The 17,051-nt window shown below is 36.3% G+C and overlaps 1 protein-coding gene across 1 annotated transcript in view; it reads left to right on the top strand.

The window, feature by feature from the left end:
* Positions 1 to 9,989: 9,989 nt before the first annotated feature.
* MOK (MOK protein kinase) overlaps positions 9,990 to 17,051 on the top strand; it is a 91,374-nt gene continuing 84,312 nt past the window's right edge. The window contains exon 1 of the mRNA XM_069103735.1: positions 9,990 to 10,355. Within this exon, the coding sequence (XP_068959836.1) occupies positions 10,349 to 10,355 (7 nt within the window). The 5' untranslated portion in view covers positions 9,990 to 10,348. The remainder of the gene's footprint in view (positions 10,356 to 17,051) is intronic.

Raw genomic sequence — 17,051 nt, 5'->3', positions numbered from 1 at the left:
AGAGAGAGAGAGAGAGAGAGAGAGAGAGAGAGAATAGGGATGGTCAGATCAAATAAGGGTTTCTTTAAGAACTGGGATTACATAGTAGTAGGTAGGACACCAGTAAATAAGGAAAAATTGAAGATAAAGGTAGTAGGTGTAAGATAAGATAGTTGGGGGATGACAAAGCAGACAATCTTCTAGAGAAGTTGAAATGGGATAAGATCAGGTGTGCACATTGAGGAGTTTGCATTGTCAAGAACAAGAACTAGACCTTCCTGCTGATGGTATACCTTGCAAATAGGATACTGTTCCTGTAAATGTTTATTCATTTGCTAGTTTGTGCTTCAAGTAAACCTTGTCTTTATTACCATTCTGTGTCAGAGTCTATGGTTACATGGGTTGAAACTTGGGGTTGGGGAAAGTGAGCAGAAACCCTTTAAAGTACTGTGCAATTATTTTCCTTCCATCCCAGCACAAACTAGGGGTGGAGGCTAAGGCTGAGCAAATGAGTCTTATGGTTATTTAACCTTTCAAATGAATCTTAATCCTGTGCTAGACTAGGGAGAGGAGTACAAAGTCCAAACTGGTTGGAGAATTGGCACCTCTGTAGCTGAGGATGCCAAGGCTGCCTGGAGAGCTAAGGCTTGTTGGGGCATTGCTGGAAGTTAGCCTGAGGTCAGAGGATGCCTGAATAGTGGAAGATATTAGGGTTTATGTTAGTCTGGTAAGACTAGAGGTCCTTGGAACATAGGCCCCAATAGGTACCTTTTCATCATAGAATTCCTTAGAACTCACTGTGCTTTTATTAATTTACATTTTGAAAAAGCACTGATCACTGTACACCAAAATAAAGTCTAAATGGATTCACAATCTAGATATAAAGACTGACATTGGGGCAGATAGGTAGCCCAGTGAATAGAGCACCAGCCCTGGAGTCAGGAGTACCTGAGTTCAAATCCGGTCTCAGACACTTAACACACAAAAACTAGCCTTGTGACATTGGGCAAGTCACTTAACCCCAACTGCCCTCCAAAAAAAAGCAAAAAAAAAAGACCGATATTGTAAGCAATCTAGGAAAGCAAGGAATAGTTTACCTGTCAGACTTATGGAGAAGGAAAGAATTTATGACCAAATGAGATAGAGAGCATTATGAAATGCAAAATGGATAATTTTGATTACATTAAATTGAAAAGTTTTTTTTTTTTTTACAAACAAAACCAATGTAACCAAGATTAGGAGGGAAGCAGAAAATTGGGAAAGAATTTTTACAATCAGTGTCTCTGATAAAGGCATCATTTCTAAAATATACAGAGATCTGAGTCAAATTTAAGAATATTATTATTATATATATTACTATAAGAATACAAGTCATTATCCAATTGATAAATGGTCAAAGGATATGAAGAGACAGTTTTCAGAGGAAGAAATTAAAGATACCTATAATCATAAGTAAAAATGCTCTAAATCACTATTGATCAGAGAAACACAAATCAAAACAACTCTGAATTACCACATCTCACAGGTCAGATTGGCTAACATGACAAAACAGGAAAATGATAAATGCTAGAGAGGATGTGGGGAAATTGGAACACTAGTGCATTGTTGGTAGAGTTGTGAACTGATCCAGTCATTCTGGATAGTAATTTGGAACTATGCCCAAAGGGCTGTAAAAATGTGCATACCCTTTGACCCAGCAACATCACTTCTAGAGCTGTATCCCAAAGAGATCATACAAGTGGGAAAAGGACCCTTATGTATAAAAAATCTTTATAGCAGCTCTTTTTTGTGGTGGCAAAGAATTGGAAATCAAGAGAATGCCTATCATTTGGGGAATGGCTAAACAAGTTGTATATGAATGTAAAGGAATGCTATTGTGCTATAAGAAATGAGGAGCAGATGGACTCCATAATAACCTATAGAGAGTTATATAAACTGATGCTGAGTGAGGGGAACAGAACCAGGGGAACATTGTACACATATCATATCTGTGATGACTGACTTTGATAGACTGGGCTCATCTCAGCAATGAAAGTTTATAAGACAACTCCCAAGGACTCATGATAGAAAAAGCTATCCATATCCAGAGAAAAATTTACAGAGTCTGAATGCAGATTGAAACAAACTACTTGTTCTCTCTCTTTTTCGTTTTGTTTTGTTCCTTCTTTCTTGTTGTTCATTCCATTGGTTATAATGCTTCTTTACAACTTGACTAATATTTAATGTGAATGTATTTGTAGAACCTATATCAGATTGCAGGATGCCATAAGGGGGTAGGGAGGAGGAGAAAGAGAGGGAGAAAATTTGGAACTCAAAAGCTTGTGGAAGTGAATGTTGTAAACTAAAAAGTAAATTAATTAATTAAAAAAAAAAAAAGAAAAAGCCCTGATTTAGAGGAATCCTTTAGCCAGGGGAGACTTAAATGATAAAGAGAGATCTTATTGTGGCTTCCTTCCAGTGGTAGAAGGAGCTGAACACAGACTCTTTCTCCTTTTCTAAAAAGTAGAGTTCTTGTTTCTTGGATTTCTTTCAGTTCTGGTATTTTGTAACCAGCACACACATTCACTGATCATCCAGTGGAAATGCTACTTCTCTTCCTAGCCTGTAAAGTGGAAATAATAATATTTCACTGTCTACTTAAGTTTTAAAGAGGACTAGATGAGATAATGGATGTAAAGTACATCACATTGTAAACCATAAAACATTATGAAAATGTTAGCTAATATCATCATTCATCATTTCTAGAATGAGAATTAGCTGCCAAGAATGATTTGTTTAGCTTTTTAAAAAAAATTTCAGTTAAAATAAAGGGCTAGGACAGAATCTAATATGCTTTAGCTAAACTAAAAAAAAGGCCACGACAGCAATCTTAATCATGACAAAGCAAAAGCAAAAAAAACAAACAAAAGAATTTCAACCCAAATCCAATTAAAAGAGATAATCAGGGGGAAAAAAAGAGATAATCAGGGAAGCTATATTATTCTAAAAAAAAAAAAAGTTCCCTAGACAACAAAACAAAATCAAAATTTTTTAGAGCAAGTTTCTCTGATAAAGGCCTCATTTTTCAAATATATGCTGAGTCTAGAACTCAGTTAAATTTATAAAAAATAAGAACATAAAGAATATAAAGAGGCAGTTTTCAGAAGAAGAAACCAACCATATTTGTAGGCATATGAAAAAATGCTCTAAATAATTATTGATTAGGGAAATGTAAATTAAAACAGCTCTGAGGTATCCACCCTCCTATCAGACTCGACAAACCCTGGAGGGGATGACAGGAAAATAAGTGCAATAATGAACTGTTGATACAGTTCTGAACTGGCCCAACCATTCTGGAGAATAATTTTAAACTCCCAAAGGGCTATAAAACTGTGTATACCCTATGATCCAAGAATTCCACTATTAGGTCTATATCCCAAAGAGATCAAAGAGAAGAAAAAAGACATATATGTACAGAAATATTTATAGCAGCTCTTTTTGTGGTGGCAAAGAATTAGAAATTGAGGAAATCAGTTGGGGAATGGCTGAACAAATTGTGGCATATGATTGAAGTGGAATACTATTGTGCTATAAGAAATGATGAGAGGGTTGGTTTCAGGAAAATATGGCAAATACTATATGAATTGATGCAAAATGAAGTGAGAACTGGGAGGTCATTGTGAGCAGTAACAGCAATGTTGTAATGATGATACCCTGTAAAAGACTTGTCTACCTTATTGATACAATGATCCAAGACAATTCCAAAGGAATCATGATGAAAAAATGCTATCCACCTTCAGAGAGACAAATGGTAAACTCTGAGAGCAAATTGAAGTATAATTTTCTTGTGTATTTTTTTAGGAAACAGCTAATATGGAAATATATTTTATCATGATTTCACATGTATAATTGATATCATGTTGCTTGAGTATGGGAGGGAGAGAATTTGGAACTCAGAATTTAAAAAGAATATAATGTTAAAAATAAATAAGTAAGAAAATTTTAAAATCCCTTATTACTTTATTTTTTATTTTATTTTTTGCTTAACTCCTTCAGTGCTCATTGCCAACAATAGGATTCTGAAAGCACACTTGTTTCTGCTCCCCCATTATGATATAAATTCTTCGTTATTATTTAGCCCCTTCCAATTTCTCAAGTATAATTATCTTTTTAAAGTTTCTCTTCTTCTCTCCTTCTTGCATTTCAAAACTTCTACTCAACTCTGGTCTTTTCATCAGGAAAGCTTGAAAATACTCTATTTTATTAAAAATCAGTTTTGCAGGTTAAGTTATTCTTGTAGGCCTTTTTCTTTTGCCTTTTGGAATATTGTATTCCAAAATTTTCTCTTTTTAAAACTATTTGCAGCATAGTGGTTGTTTATAAAAGAACTCTTTCTCTCTGAGTGTTTAAAATTTCTTTTTTCTTTTACTTGTAAGTTCTAGATCTTGGCTACTATGACATTCCTGAATGTTTTTCAGATTGCGGTTTCTTTCTGGAGTTGACCAGTGCATTCCTTTTAATTTTACTTTGTCCTCTAATTCTAATAAATCTGAGAAGTTTTCTTTTAGGATTTCTTCAAATATGGCATCCAAGTTTTTTGTTTGGCCATGGTTTTGAGGGAATGAAATGATTCTTATCTCCCTTCAATCTGTTTTTCAGATCAGATGTTTCTCATAATATGTGCTTTACATTAAAAAAAATTTTCAGGAGGTCACTACTTGGGTAAGGTTTTCTACCTTCAGTTCCAATTACTTTTTTTTCTGTTTCAATTTTCTTCATCTAAAACTTTAATTTCATTTATAATTTCATTAACTGTTTTCTCAGTTTCCATTGGCGCTAGGTTAATTATTAGCATTGTAGACCAATAGCATGAAAATCCAAGTGTCATACTTAAAAAGTACCATAATCTTATGGATGTTAACATCTCTCAGATATTATTGAGATTTGGATATCAGTGGATAAGTTGTATTTATCCACTGATATGTTTTATACATAGAGATAGATATAGACATATGTTATAAAAGTCTTGAAGGACAAAGTAAGAGACTGCAGCATAGTCTATACAGAGATAAGGCCAAGACAATTCACTAAGAATGTGCACCATGAATTAGAGACCCAGCTAATCATTCATAAATACTTGACAAAATCCAGATAGAGGACAGCTCCTGGAAAATGGCTTATAATCCTTTTTCAGTAGTGAAGAAATGTTGTAGAAAAATTGCCACAATTTCCCCCTTTGGTTCTGATTCTTCTTTACAACATGACTAATGTGCAGATATTTTCATATGATTGTACATGTATATCAGATTGCATGGCAGCTTGAAGAGGGGGGAGCAGAGGGAGGGGAAGAAAATTCGGAATTCAAAATCTTATAGAAGTAAATGTTGAAAACTAAAAACAAATAAATAAAATAAAAAAAAAAGAAATAAAAATTGCCACATCATGAAGGACAAGAGATGACATAGCACAACAAAGTACAGGTATATATCTATATATCTATATAGATATAGATAGATATGCACATACATATATACATATATATATAGGAATGTATAGGAAGCTGAGGCATGATTCTTAGCATCAGAATCAAACATTTTATCTGTGAGCAAGGTTGATTTCACGTCCTTAATGCAAAAGTTGAAAAAGAAAGTTTACCAGTACATCAAGTGTGAGCCAGTCTTAGAGAAGAATCCTTGTAACAAACATGAAAAAAATCTACCAACATAAAAACGTTCTCTGTACTCAAATATATCCTCCTACAACAACAGTCATTAGAGTTACAGGCTGGTATGCAATTGATATTCTAAGGGGATTCATATGATTTGGCATCATACAAGGATAAGATGAATTATTTGATGGAAAGTACATTTTAATTCCTCCAGAAACTGAGGGACAGAAACCCTAGAATCATGCACAGTAGTGTGTGAATTACTTGGGACAAAGAATAATTTTTAAATGGTTTCATTTTCTGACCACAGTGTTCATAGAGCATCTTCTGACACTAGCCTTACTCAGAACATCTGTGTTGATCAGGTGATACTACCCTGAGCTGGTTTTCCCAACTTTAGTTAGTTTTCTGTCAGTTGACTGCTAGATTTTATTCAATATACACATGCTTTCTTCACTATTACCTTTTGTTGTGTTTTTAATTTTGTATTTTAAGGAAACTTGCAAAAGTAGCTCTTAAAGACCGCACTTCAAAGGCTACTGGAGATATCACAGCAGCTACTGGTGTGGGGGAGTCAAGCATTTTAGGGATCATTCAAACCTACAGTGAATTAGACTGAATTGCACCAAAATACCAAGGAAAATGTAGTCAAAAAAGGAAAAAAATGCCAAGAATTGGCAAACTGTTACTGGAAAGTAGACTAATGAAGCTTCAGAAAACATATAAAGACTTTCACAAGGAAATGACAGATGGGAAGGTTGTTATTGATTCCTTTACAACTCAGAACGAAGTTTTCTGGTGGTGGAAGAAAAGAAGATCATTAAAACAAACAAACAAAAAACCCTACTACTGTACATTGTTACAAAGGGAAAAAATCTGCTTCTAATGGTCAAGAAAATAGTGCTATCAACTAGTTCACATCAGCCTAACTAACTGCTGATAAGAATGAGAGTGAAGAACTTGAAGAGGTACTCCCAGAAAGTTTGTTGTTCAGTCATTTTAGTCATGCCCAACTCTTCACAACCACATTTGGGGTTTTCTTGGCAAAGATTCTGGGGGTGGTTTGCCATTTCCTTCTCCAGTTCATTTTACAGATGAGGAAACTGAGGCAAACAGGGTTAAGTGACTTGCCCAGCTAGTATGTGAGGTAGAATTAGAATTTGGGTCTTTCTGACTCCAGACCTGCTATCAACTGTGTCCCCTGGTTGCCCCTCCTAGAAATTTAAGGAACAAGTATAGGGACAAATGGGTTGTTTTAGACTGTATCTGATTTTTGCTAGTCTCTTGGTAGTTTATGCTCATTAATGGAACAAAATAGGACACTGGTGGGTTACTCAACAGTTAGCAAAAGGAGGTTTATTTAGCCACAACAGGATGATAGTCAACAAAAATGTACATTGAAGACACCTTAATTTGGTTCAGGAAAGCAAAACTTCCTTCACTGTGTAACCCATAATTTTCCACCAGTCAAGTACTGGCCTTGTGGCAGTTTTGTTCTCAAGCAACCAGGACGTGATGTCAAAGCTTGAGCCTTCAGTCTCCTGATCCAATCAAGTCTTGAGGATGGTTTCAATACCTTTTAGGGAAAAACTAGCCTAACTTGCATGCTGGAATGAATTAGAACATTACTTCCACCACATGGGCCATCAGGTCATGGGAGAGCAAGATCATTTTGATCAGTTACCAGATTAACTAGAGATCACTCAAAGAAAAGTGGAAAAATGGTTACACATGTATCCATCAATAATGCTAATGTTTGCCATTGTAAAGTGTGCCTTGTTTGTAATTACAAATGTTCATGCTAATTATAGCATATTTTAAGTATGCCTCTATTTTAATATTTTTTGTTTGATTTTATTTTTGTATCATACAGATATTTTAGCTGCATTAGTATGTTAATTATATATAGTTTTGCAGTTTTGTGCATATGTTGCTGTTTCTACATATTTTGTTACTTTGTAATCCTACTGATGCCATTAACTGCTTTACTTTCGCATCTTGTAATGCATATTTGCTTGTGTTTAAGGGTATGCATGTACTGCTGATAACTGCACATGTATTATATTCTGCATGTAATTTAGACCTGTAGTCACTGAGTGCTTGTCAAGCAAAGCTCTTTTACATATTGTGCTATATATATTGCAGGTATTGGTGATGTATATTTGCTGTGAATGGCATCTATTATAATAACCTTTATTCTCCTCTACATATTCTATGGTTCAGCAGCACTAACATTGCTTTTTTTGTGTGTCTCCCTCTGAATTCCCTTTGTTGTCTTCTGTGCCTTAAAAATGTTTTAGAGACCCTTTTTTCTTTCTTTCTTTTTCTTTATTGGTATCACTTTCATTAGAGTCTCCTTGAAAGTGATATTGTTGGGCCAAAGAGTATTTGTCCTTTGTGATTTTTTAGAATAGTTCCAAATTGATTTCCATAATGACTGGACCAGTTCTGCCAATAGGATGCCTGTCCTCCCAGAGCTTTTCCAAGAATTGTCATTTTTGTCAACCTGTCCTTCTAAATCTGTCTCAATATTGCCTTCTCTTTGAGGCCCTGCTTGATCCTTCCGTTGGCAATGATGTTTCCTGCTTCCAACCTCATTTAACATTTCATTTGTGCATCTTTTCAGCACTTGCTGTGTTTAATTTTGTAATATATTTATTTGTGAATGTGTTACTTTCTTTCCACAGGGTTATGAATTCCATAAGGGAAGAAATTTCATTTTATTAATTTTCCCTAGCACCAAATATGCTCTGCATATGACATGTACTTAATAAATATTGTATGAATTGATAGTGGGACTTAAAATTGTATAGGTAGGACAAAGTCAAATAGTGGAGATATAAGACTGAGGAATTTAGACTCTATTGTTTACAGTACAGCACAGAGACAATTTAGAAAATTTTTGAGCAAGGGACTAATGAGAAAACTGGTATCTTAAGAAAATTTGAAAATGTGTAGTATAGTTTGGAGGAGTATAAAACTAAAGGCAAGGAATTAGAGAATTTTTAAAAATCAAGGTATGAGATAATGAGGATTTTTATTAGGGTGGTAACAATAGCTATGAACTAGAAAGGTTAGATGCAGGAGACATTTTGGGGACAGAACCAGTAGGACTTGGGATGAAGGACAGAGTAGCAGCAGATGTTGATTTTGAACTTGGTATGATATTGTTATAAAAGAAATAGGAAAATTGGGAGGGGAAATTCCTTCAAAGGATAGCTATTATTTTTCTTAGGGTTATTTTGAGACTGAATAAGGATAGGTTGACAAAAATGACAATGGACCAAGCCTCAATCATTTTTGTATCCATCTCCTGACCCGACATAGGTGTCTAATAGATTGATGCTTGTTGAACTACTCTTATCTTCAAAGGGCTTGAAAATCCTCAAAGGATTATCTGGATTAAAAAGCTCCACAATAGTCAGAAAACTAACTCTTGGGGCAGCCAGGTGGCTCATCGAGTAAGAGCACAGGCCCCAGTGTCGGGATGACCTGGGGATCAAATCCGGGATCAGATACTTAGCACCACATCCAGAAATAACTGGCTGTGTAACCTTGAGCAAGTTACTTAACCCCGATTGCTTAAAAAAAAAAAAGAAAACTAACTCTGGACCATCATCCTTCATGCACCTCCTCCTCCCCACTTATCAATAATTTCAGAATGAAACTCTACACAGGTTTATTATATGGTTAAATATTCCAACAATTGTGCTTTTGCACATTTATTTGTGGTCCTTCTGCCTTCTCTTCTCCACAAGGGACTTTATCTTATTCTTCCCAATATATAAATATATAAGAATATATTACAGGTACAATATTACATATACTTTCTATTTATATATTAATGAATACATAAGTGAATTATCTGATCTAGGAGACCTGGGGGTCAAATTTCTGCTGTCATCTACTAGCTGTATGACTATGTTTGTCACTACAGTTCTCTAGGCTTCAGTTTGCTCATTTATACAGTGAGGAGGATGAATGCTCTCTTAGGTCCCTTTCCCAGTCTTGAGCTAATTTTCTTAAGAGTCAAAACTGACTAAATGAAAAAATACAATGATTGGCTGACCTGGCTAATTACTTTTATGAGAGATGCACGAGAGTTGTAATCAATTAATAAAAGCTATCCTACAGAGCCTCTGAGCAGCTACAATACATGTGCAAGAGTCCCTAATTAGGAAGGCCTAGTGAGAGGAGTGGAAAGCACCTTTTTTCGATTCAGGGAACCTAGAAACCAAGGAACGCCTTGGGGAAACAGGTGCTTAGCAACGGAGAAGGCGTGGAGCTGAGGGTCTGTAATGCGGCTGCGGTTGCGCCGGGAGAGTGCTGGAGCGGGGTGGGGCCACAATGAGGTCAGGCGTCGAAGGTCGGAGGGTGGGAAACAGCGAGCAAGAAGGGCTCGCGGGAGCGCAAAGCTTGTGCGCGCTTGCGCAGCTGCCCTCCCGCCCTCCCTCCAGTCTATGGGAGCTTGGGGCCTTGGTGGTTGCCAGGGTGACAGCGATACAACATGGCGGCCGGACCCTGAGGCTCGCTACGGAGGGGGCTTTAGCCGAGGGTCCGTGTCTGGGGACTCTACCTCAGGGGACTCGGGGAGTGGAGAAGTCATCTTTCCCTCCCCACCCCGCCTCTGCCTCATATCTGCGTGTGGTCTCTGGGCCATCGCAGCCAAACCCAATCGAGCCCAGCCCGGACCGGACCAGCCTGGACCGGCCGGAGCTGAGGATGAAGAGTGAGTGAATGGAGCCTGACGGGCGGGGGAGTGGGGGCGGCAGGAGGCCCGGTCGGCGCGGGGTGTTCCGTCTCTGCCCACCCTGGGGTCAGAGCTGAGAGGGGAGACCTGCCACGGGGGGAGGTGCAGGGGTACAAGGGGGGCACGGAGCAGGTGAGAAGACGCGGGGGGGATGGGCCGAATGCGCCTTAATGGTTCGTCCTGGTGAATTCAACCTTCACCCACCCCCGACTTAATGAAATTTAGAGCTGGAGGGGACTCCCGAGATCACTCCCGTTCTCCTGGGATCGCATGATTAAGATAAAGAAATTAAGATAAGGAAACTGAGGCCGGGAGTGAGAGGGAAAATGACCTGTCCAAGGGTGCCTGTGATAGTAAATAGATAACAGCTGTGATTGAGACTGTTGCTGCCTTGGGGAGCCACGTTTTCATTTATTAAGGCCTGCTGTTTGCTGGGTGCTGTGCTTGGTGCTGGAGCAAATAGAAAGTGAAATCCAATTGAGCCTCTGCCTCCTGGGAGTTGCCAGTCTAATATTCTTGTTAAGAAATGACCCTTTAAAACGAATCTTCTCATAAAACAGTTTGGACCCCCTTCCCCCCCCCCCCCCCCCGCCCTTTTGTGAGATGGGACAGGGAAAGTTCAGGTATGCTTGGGGGGCTTAGGGTTGAGTTTGGACTGGAGCTCGTTGTTTTGATGAAATTGAGGGGGATAAGGTGGAGAAGCTAGGGATGTTTTTTTGTTGTTTTTGTTTGTAAAATGATGGGCTTTTAAGAGCTGGAAGATAGCTTACAAATCATCTTTCCATTAGACCACAAACTTTAGTTTTTCCCCACTGTGACACCCTCCCTCCACCTCCCTTTGTCTGTTCACTAATGAGAGCAATCTCTTATTTGAGATAAACTCTGTGTAATTGAAAGAGCACTGGACCAACTTACACATTTTATAGAGGAAGAAACAGAACTGTCTATAACTTTGAAATTTTGTTTCTATACAAATTATACAGAATGCCCTTGGAACATGCAGAAATGTTAGTCATGAACATTTAATAAAGTAAAGTCTCGTGTTGAATTTTAATGTATGTGAGTAGTTTACTTCACCTTATCCAGAAAGTTTAAATGGGCAGAATTATTTTCCATAGTATTTAATAAATGTAATTGCTGTTTACTTCGCCACACTGGAAGACACTGAAGGGTGTACCTTCTATATTGTCAAAATAAGATCGAATTGTTTGTCAGTGGAGTTATAATATCTACATTTTGAAAAAATTCCAATTCTTTGAAAATTTGTCATGGTTATATGATATAACCTGAGTATTAAGTCAGACCATTCCATTCTTCAATCATAAAGGGGAAATGACTGTAGTTTTTGTCTTTGTTGTATATTGTTTACATCCTTTCCCATTAATACATCAAAGTACTATAGAGATTATGTTAAAATATCCAGAGTACTGGAACTCCTTCCATTAAAACAGTATTGCAATATTAAGCCTAATAATAATACTAATAATAGCTGATGTTTATATAATGCTTTGCTATCGAAAGATTACTTTACATATATTAAAAGTCATGATGAGCGTAATAATTAACATGGTGCTTTAAGGTTTATAAAGTCCTTTATGTACATTACCTAATTTTAGCTTTAGTACAACTTTCAAGATAGGCATTATCTCCACTTCACAGATGAGAAAACTGACTCCCAGAGTGAATCACATAATTTTAGAGTTGGAAAGGACCTCAATGGCTACCTTATTTTAACCTGTAAGGGTAAGGAGTCCCTGCTATATGTAGCATAAGGGACAAGTGTGCCTCCAGCCTCTACTTGAAGATGTACTTACTAACTCTCAAGGCTGCCCTTTCTATTTTGGGACAGTTGTAAGCATTAGGAAAATTTTTCCTTGTATCAAGCCTGAATTTGCCTCTTCGTGGCTTCTACCCATTATTCCTAGTTCTTCCTTTTGGAACCAGATAGAATATGCCTAATCCCTTTTATACATGCTAGCCCTTCAAATACTTGAAGACAGCTATCTTGTGCTCTGAGTCTCCTTTTCTCCAGGATATACATTTCTATCCCTTTCAACCAATCCTCTCTTTCTTGAGGTCCTTCACCATCCTGATAGCCCTTCTTTAGATACTTTTATAGCTTTTTAAAATTGTAGTGCGGGGGCAACTAGGTGGCGCAGTGAGTAGAGCACTGGCCTTGGAGTCAGGAGGACCTGAGTTCAAATCCAGCCTCAGACACTTAACAAACAACAACAACAAAAAAACTAGCCGTGTGACCTTGGGCAAGTCACTTAACCCCAATTGCCCTCCAAAAAGAAAAAAAAATTGTAGTGCCCCAAACCGATTCAGATAAGGCAGAATACAGAGGGACTATCACCTTATTCCTGGAAGCTAATGCTAAGAAATTGTCTTAGTTGAGAGGAATGGAACCTTTTGGGATAGGGTTCTAATGATTGGAAGTCAAAGATAGGAAGTCAAACTGAAAGCAAAGAAATTTACTAGCTTGCCAAGGAAGGCTAACCTCATTGAATGGTAGCCTTCAGCTTCCTAGAGTAGGGATTTTTTTTTAATTAAAAAATTTTGTTTTATTATTCTTCCCTCCAAACCTGAACTAGAAAAGGCTTAACATTTGACACATATATTTACATACATTGAATATCCATTTTTCCCCTGAAGGATTATACTCAGTTTTGCTGGGTAGGTGATTCTTGATTTTAATCCTAGCACCTTTGACCTCCAGAATATCATATTCCAAGCCCTCTGGTCCCTTTATGTAGAAGTTGTTAGATCTTGCGTTATCCTGATTGTGTTTTCACAATCTTCAAATTATTTCTTTTTGGCTACTTGCAATATTTTCTCCTTGACCTAGGAAATCTGGAATTTGGCCTGCTCCTGGTTTGCCAGGGCCTGGTCTGTGCTGGTATAGCCTGCACTGAGTGTGCTCCATTCTCACTTTGCTGTAACAGACTTTTCCTGCCCACCTCCTAAGTTGTTTTTGGCTATAAAATTGTTTTACTCTGTCCTTTTGTGACTTCTGCTTCTCTAGAATTTGTTTTGAAGCATTATTTAAAGGTATCTGGAGGTGTTTAGGGGAGAGCTTTTCTCTGCCATCTTGGCTGTACCTTCAGTTCCTTTAATATTCTTGATCTTTTGTTATTCCAAAATTATTTTATTGTTATTTTTTTAGCTCAATAAAATAATTTTTTTGTAATTTAGTTGGAATGATAGTAAATAGGCAGTATATAGGTACATTTGTAATTTTTATTATATTGGCTCAGCCTGCCCATGAACAATTCAAATTTCTCCAGTTATTTAAATCTGATTTTATTTGTATAGAAAGTGTTTTATAATTATGTTCATATAGTTCCTGGATTTGTTTTGGCAGATGTACTCCCTAGTATTTTTCTTTTTTTGCTTTTTGGAGGGCAATTGGGGTTAAGTGACTTGCCCAAAGTCACACGGCTAGTTTTTGTGTCAGTTGTCTGAGGCTGGACCCAAACTCAGGCCCTTCTGACTCCAGGGCCGGTGCTCTATTCACTGTGCCACCTAGCCACCCCCTCCCTAGTATTTTATATATTGTTTATGGTTATTTTATTTTCATTATTTTTTCTGATTTTTTATTTGTATTTTATTTTTTTCCACAATTTCATGTCAAGACAATTTTTAGCATTCATTTTTGACAAAATTTCAGGTTCCAAATTTTTCTTCTTTCTTCCCTCCACTACATTCTTCCTAAAATGGTAGGTAATTTGGTATATATGTGCTATCATGAAAAACATATTTCCATATTAATCACAATTGTGAAAGAAGCAGTAGATCAAAAGGAAAAAAAATACATGCAAAAAAAAAAAAGTAAGTGAAAAAATATTCTGTGAGCTGCATTCAGGGCCCATCAATTCTTTATCTGCATGTAGATAGCATTTTCCTTCCTGAGTCCTTTGTACTAGTCTTGGATCATTGTGTTGCTGAGAATGGAGTTTTTCATAGTTGATCATCACACAATGTTGCCGATACTTTGTACAATTTTTTTTTTGGTGCTTTGTATCAGTTCATACAAGTCTTTCCAGGTTTTTCTGAAATCTGCCTGCTTATCATTTCTTATTGCACAATAGTATTCTGTTATATTCATATACGATAGCTTGTTCAGCCATTCCACAATTGATGGTATCCCATCAATTTCCAATATTTTGCCACCATGAAAATAACTGCTGTAAATATTTTTGCATATGTAGGTCCTTTTCCCTTTTTTATGATCTCTTTGGGATGGAGACCTAGAAGTGGTATTGCTGAATCAAAGTTTCATACATAAATGGGCATAATTCTAAATTGCTTTCCAGATTGGTTGGATCAGTTCACAACTCCAACAGTGCATTAGTGTCCCAATTTTCCCACATCCTCTCCAACATTTATCATTTTCCTTTTTTTGTCATATTATGACAGCTGTGAAATAGTACCTCCAAGTTATTTTAATTTACATTTCTCTAATCAAAACTGATTTAAAGCATTTTTTCATATGATTATAGATAGCTTTGGTTTCTTCACCTGAGAACTGCCTGTTCATATTGTTTGACCATTTATCAATTGGTGAATGACTTGCATTCTTATAAGTTTGACATAGTTCTCTATATATTTGAGAAATGAGGCCTTTATCAGTGATACTTGCTATAAAAATTGTTTCTGAGCTTTCTGCTTTCCTTTTAAGCTTGGTTGCATTGGTTTTGTTTGTGCAAAGGCTTTTTTAGTTAATATAATCAAATTATCTGTTTTATTTTTTATAATGCTTTCTATCTCTTGTTTGATCATGAATTCTTCCATTCTCCATAGATCTGACAGGTAGGCTATTCCTTGCTCTTCTAATTTGCTTACGGTGTCACCCTTTATGTCTAAATCATTTACTCATTTTGACCTTATATTGGTATATGGGGTGAGATGAAACTATACCTAGTTTCTGGTATACTGTTTTCCAGTTTTTGTAAATGAGTTCTTATCCCAAAGGTTGGTGTCTTTGGGTTTATCAAACACTAGGTTACTTATGGTAATTTACTACTGTGTCTTGTGTACCTAATCTATTCCACTGATCCACCATTGTATTTCTTAGCTAGTACCAGATAGTTTTGATGATTACTACTTTATAATATTGTTTGAGATCTGGTATTGCTAGGCTACCTTCTTTTGTATTTTTTTTTTCATTAATTCCCTTGACATTCTTTTCTTCTTCCAGATAAATTTTGTTGTTGTTTTTTTCTAGCTCTATAAAATAATTTTTTGGTAGTTTGATTGGAATGGCAGTGAATAAGTAAATTAACTTAGGTAAAATTGTCATTTTTATTATATTGGCTTGGCCTACCCATGAGCAATTGATATTTTTCCAATCAGTTAGATCTGACTTTCTTTGTGTGAAAAGTGTTTTGTAATTGTATTTATATAGTTTCTAGGTTCGTCTTACCAGGTAGACTCCCAGATATTTTATATTGTCTACAGTTATGTTAAATGGAATTTTTCTTTATATCTCTTGCTGCTGGGCTTTGTTAGTAATATATAGAAATACCAATGATTTATGTGGATTTATTTTATATCCTGCAACTTTGCTGAAGATGTTATTTCTAGTAGTTTTTAGTTGATTCCCTAGGGTTCTCTAAGTACATCATGATATTATCTGCAGAGTGATAGTTTTGTTTCCTCATTGCCTATTCTAATTCCTTTTATTTCTTTTTCTTCTCTTATTGCTATAGCTAACATTTCTAGTACTATATTGAATAATAATGATGATAATGGGCATCTTTACTTCATTCCTGACTGTACTGGGAAGACGTCTAGCTTGTCCTCATTACAGATAATACCTACTGATATGAACAAATACTGCTTATCATTTTAAGAAACACTCCCTTTATTACTGTGTTTGCTAGGGTTTTTAATAGGATGCATCTATTGAGATAATCATTTAATTTCTGTTGGTTTTGTTATTGATATGGTTAATTATGTTAGTGGTTTTTCTAATATTAAACCAACCCTGTATTCCTGGTATAAATTCCACCTGGTAATAGTGTGTAATCCTTGTGATATATTGCTATAATTGTTTTGCTAATATTTTGTTCAAATTTTTTGCATAATATTTATTAGGGAAATTGGCCTATAATTTTCTTTCTCCATTTTAACTCTTCCTGGTTTAGGTATCAGCACCATATTGTGTCATAAAAGGAGTCTGGTAGGACTCCTTCATCTGTTTTTCCAAATAGTTTGCATAGTATTAGAATTAACTATTCTTTAAGTGTTTGGCGGAATTTATTTGTGAACCTATGTGGTCCTGGGAATTTTTTCTTAGGCAGTTCATTAATGGCTTGTGCATTTTCCTTTTCTAAAATGATGTTATTTAGGCATTCTGTTATCTGATCTGTTAATCTAGGTAATTCATATTTTCATGAATATTCGTTGATTTTGCTCAGATTGTCAGATTCATTGGCATAATAATTGGGCAAAACATTTCCTAATGATTGCTTTAATTTCCTCTTCATTGGTGATGATTTCATCCTTGTCATCCTTGATAGTTTTATTACCTTATTGCCTATTCTGAATCCTTCAATTTATTTTTCTTATTGCTATCACCAGCTTTTCTAGTACAATATTAAATAATATTAGTGATGGGGGTGGCTAGGTGGCACAGTGAATAAAGCGTTGGCCCCGGAGTCAGGAGGACCC

Source organism: Petaurus breviceps, unplaced genomic scaffold (assembly GCF_028583685.1).
Source record: "Petaurus breviceps papuanus isolate PSGF00001 unplaced genomic scaffold, PetGlider_PUasm1.0 64, whole genome shotgun sequence".
Lineage (NCBI taxonomy): Eukaryota > Metazoa > Chordata > Mammalia > Diprotodontia > Petauridae > Petaurus > Petaurus breviceps.
Note: the sequence above shows the minus strand (reverse complement) of the source record. Positions and strands in the feature narration are given on the sequence as shown.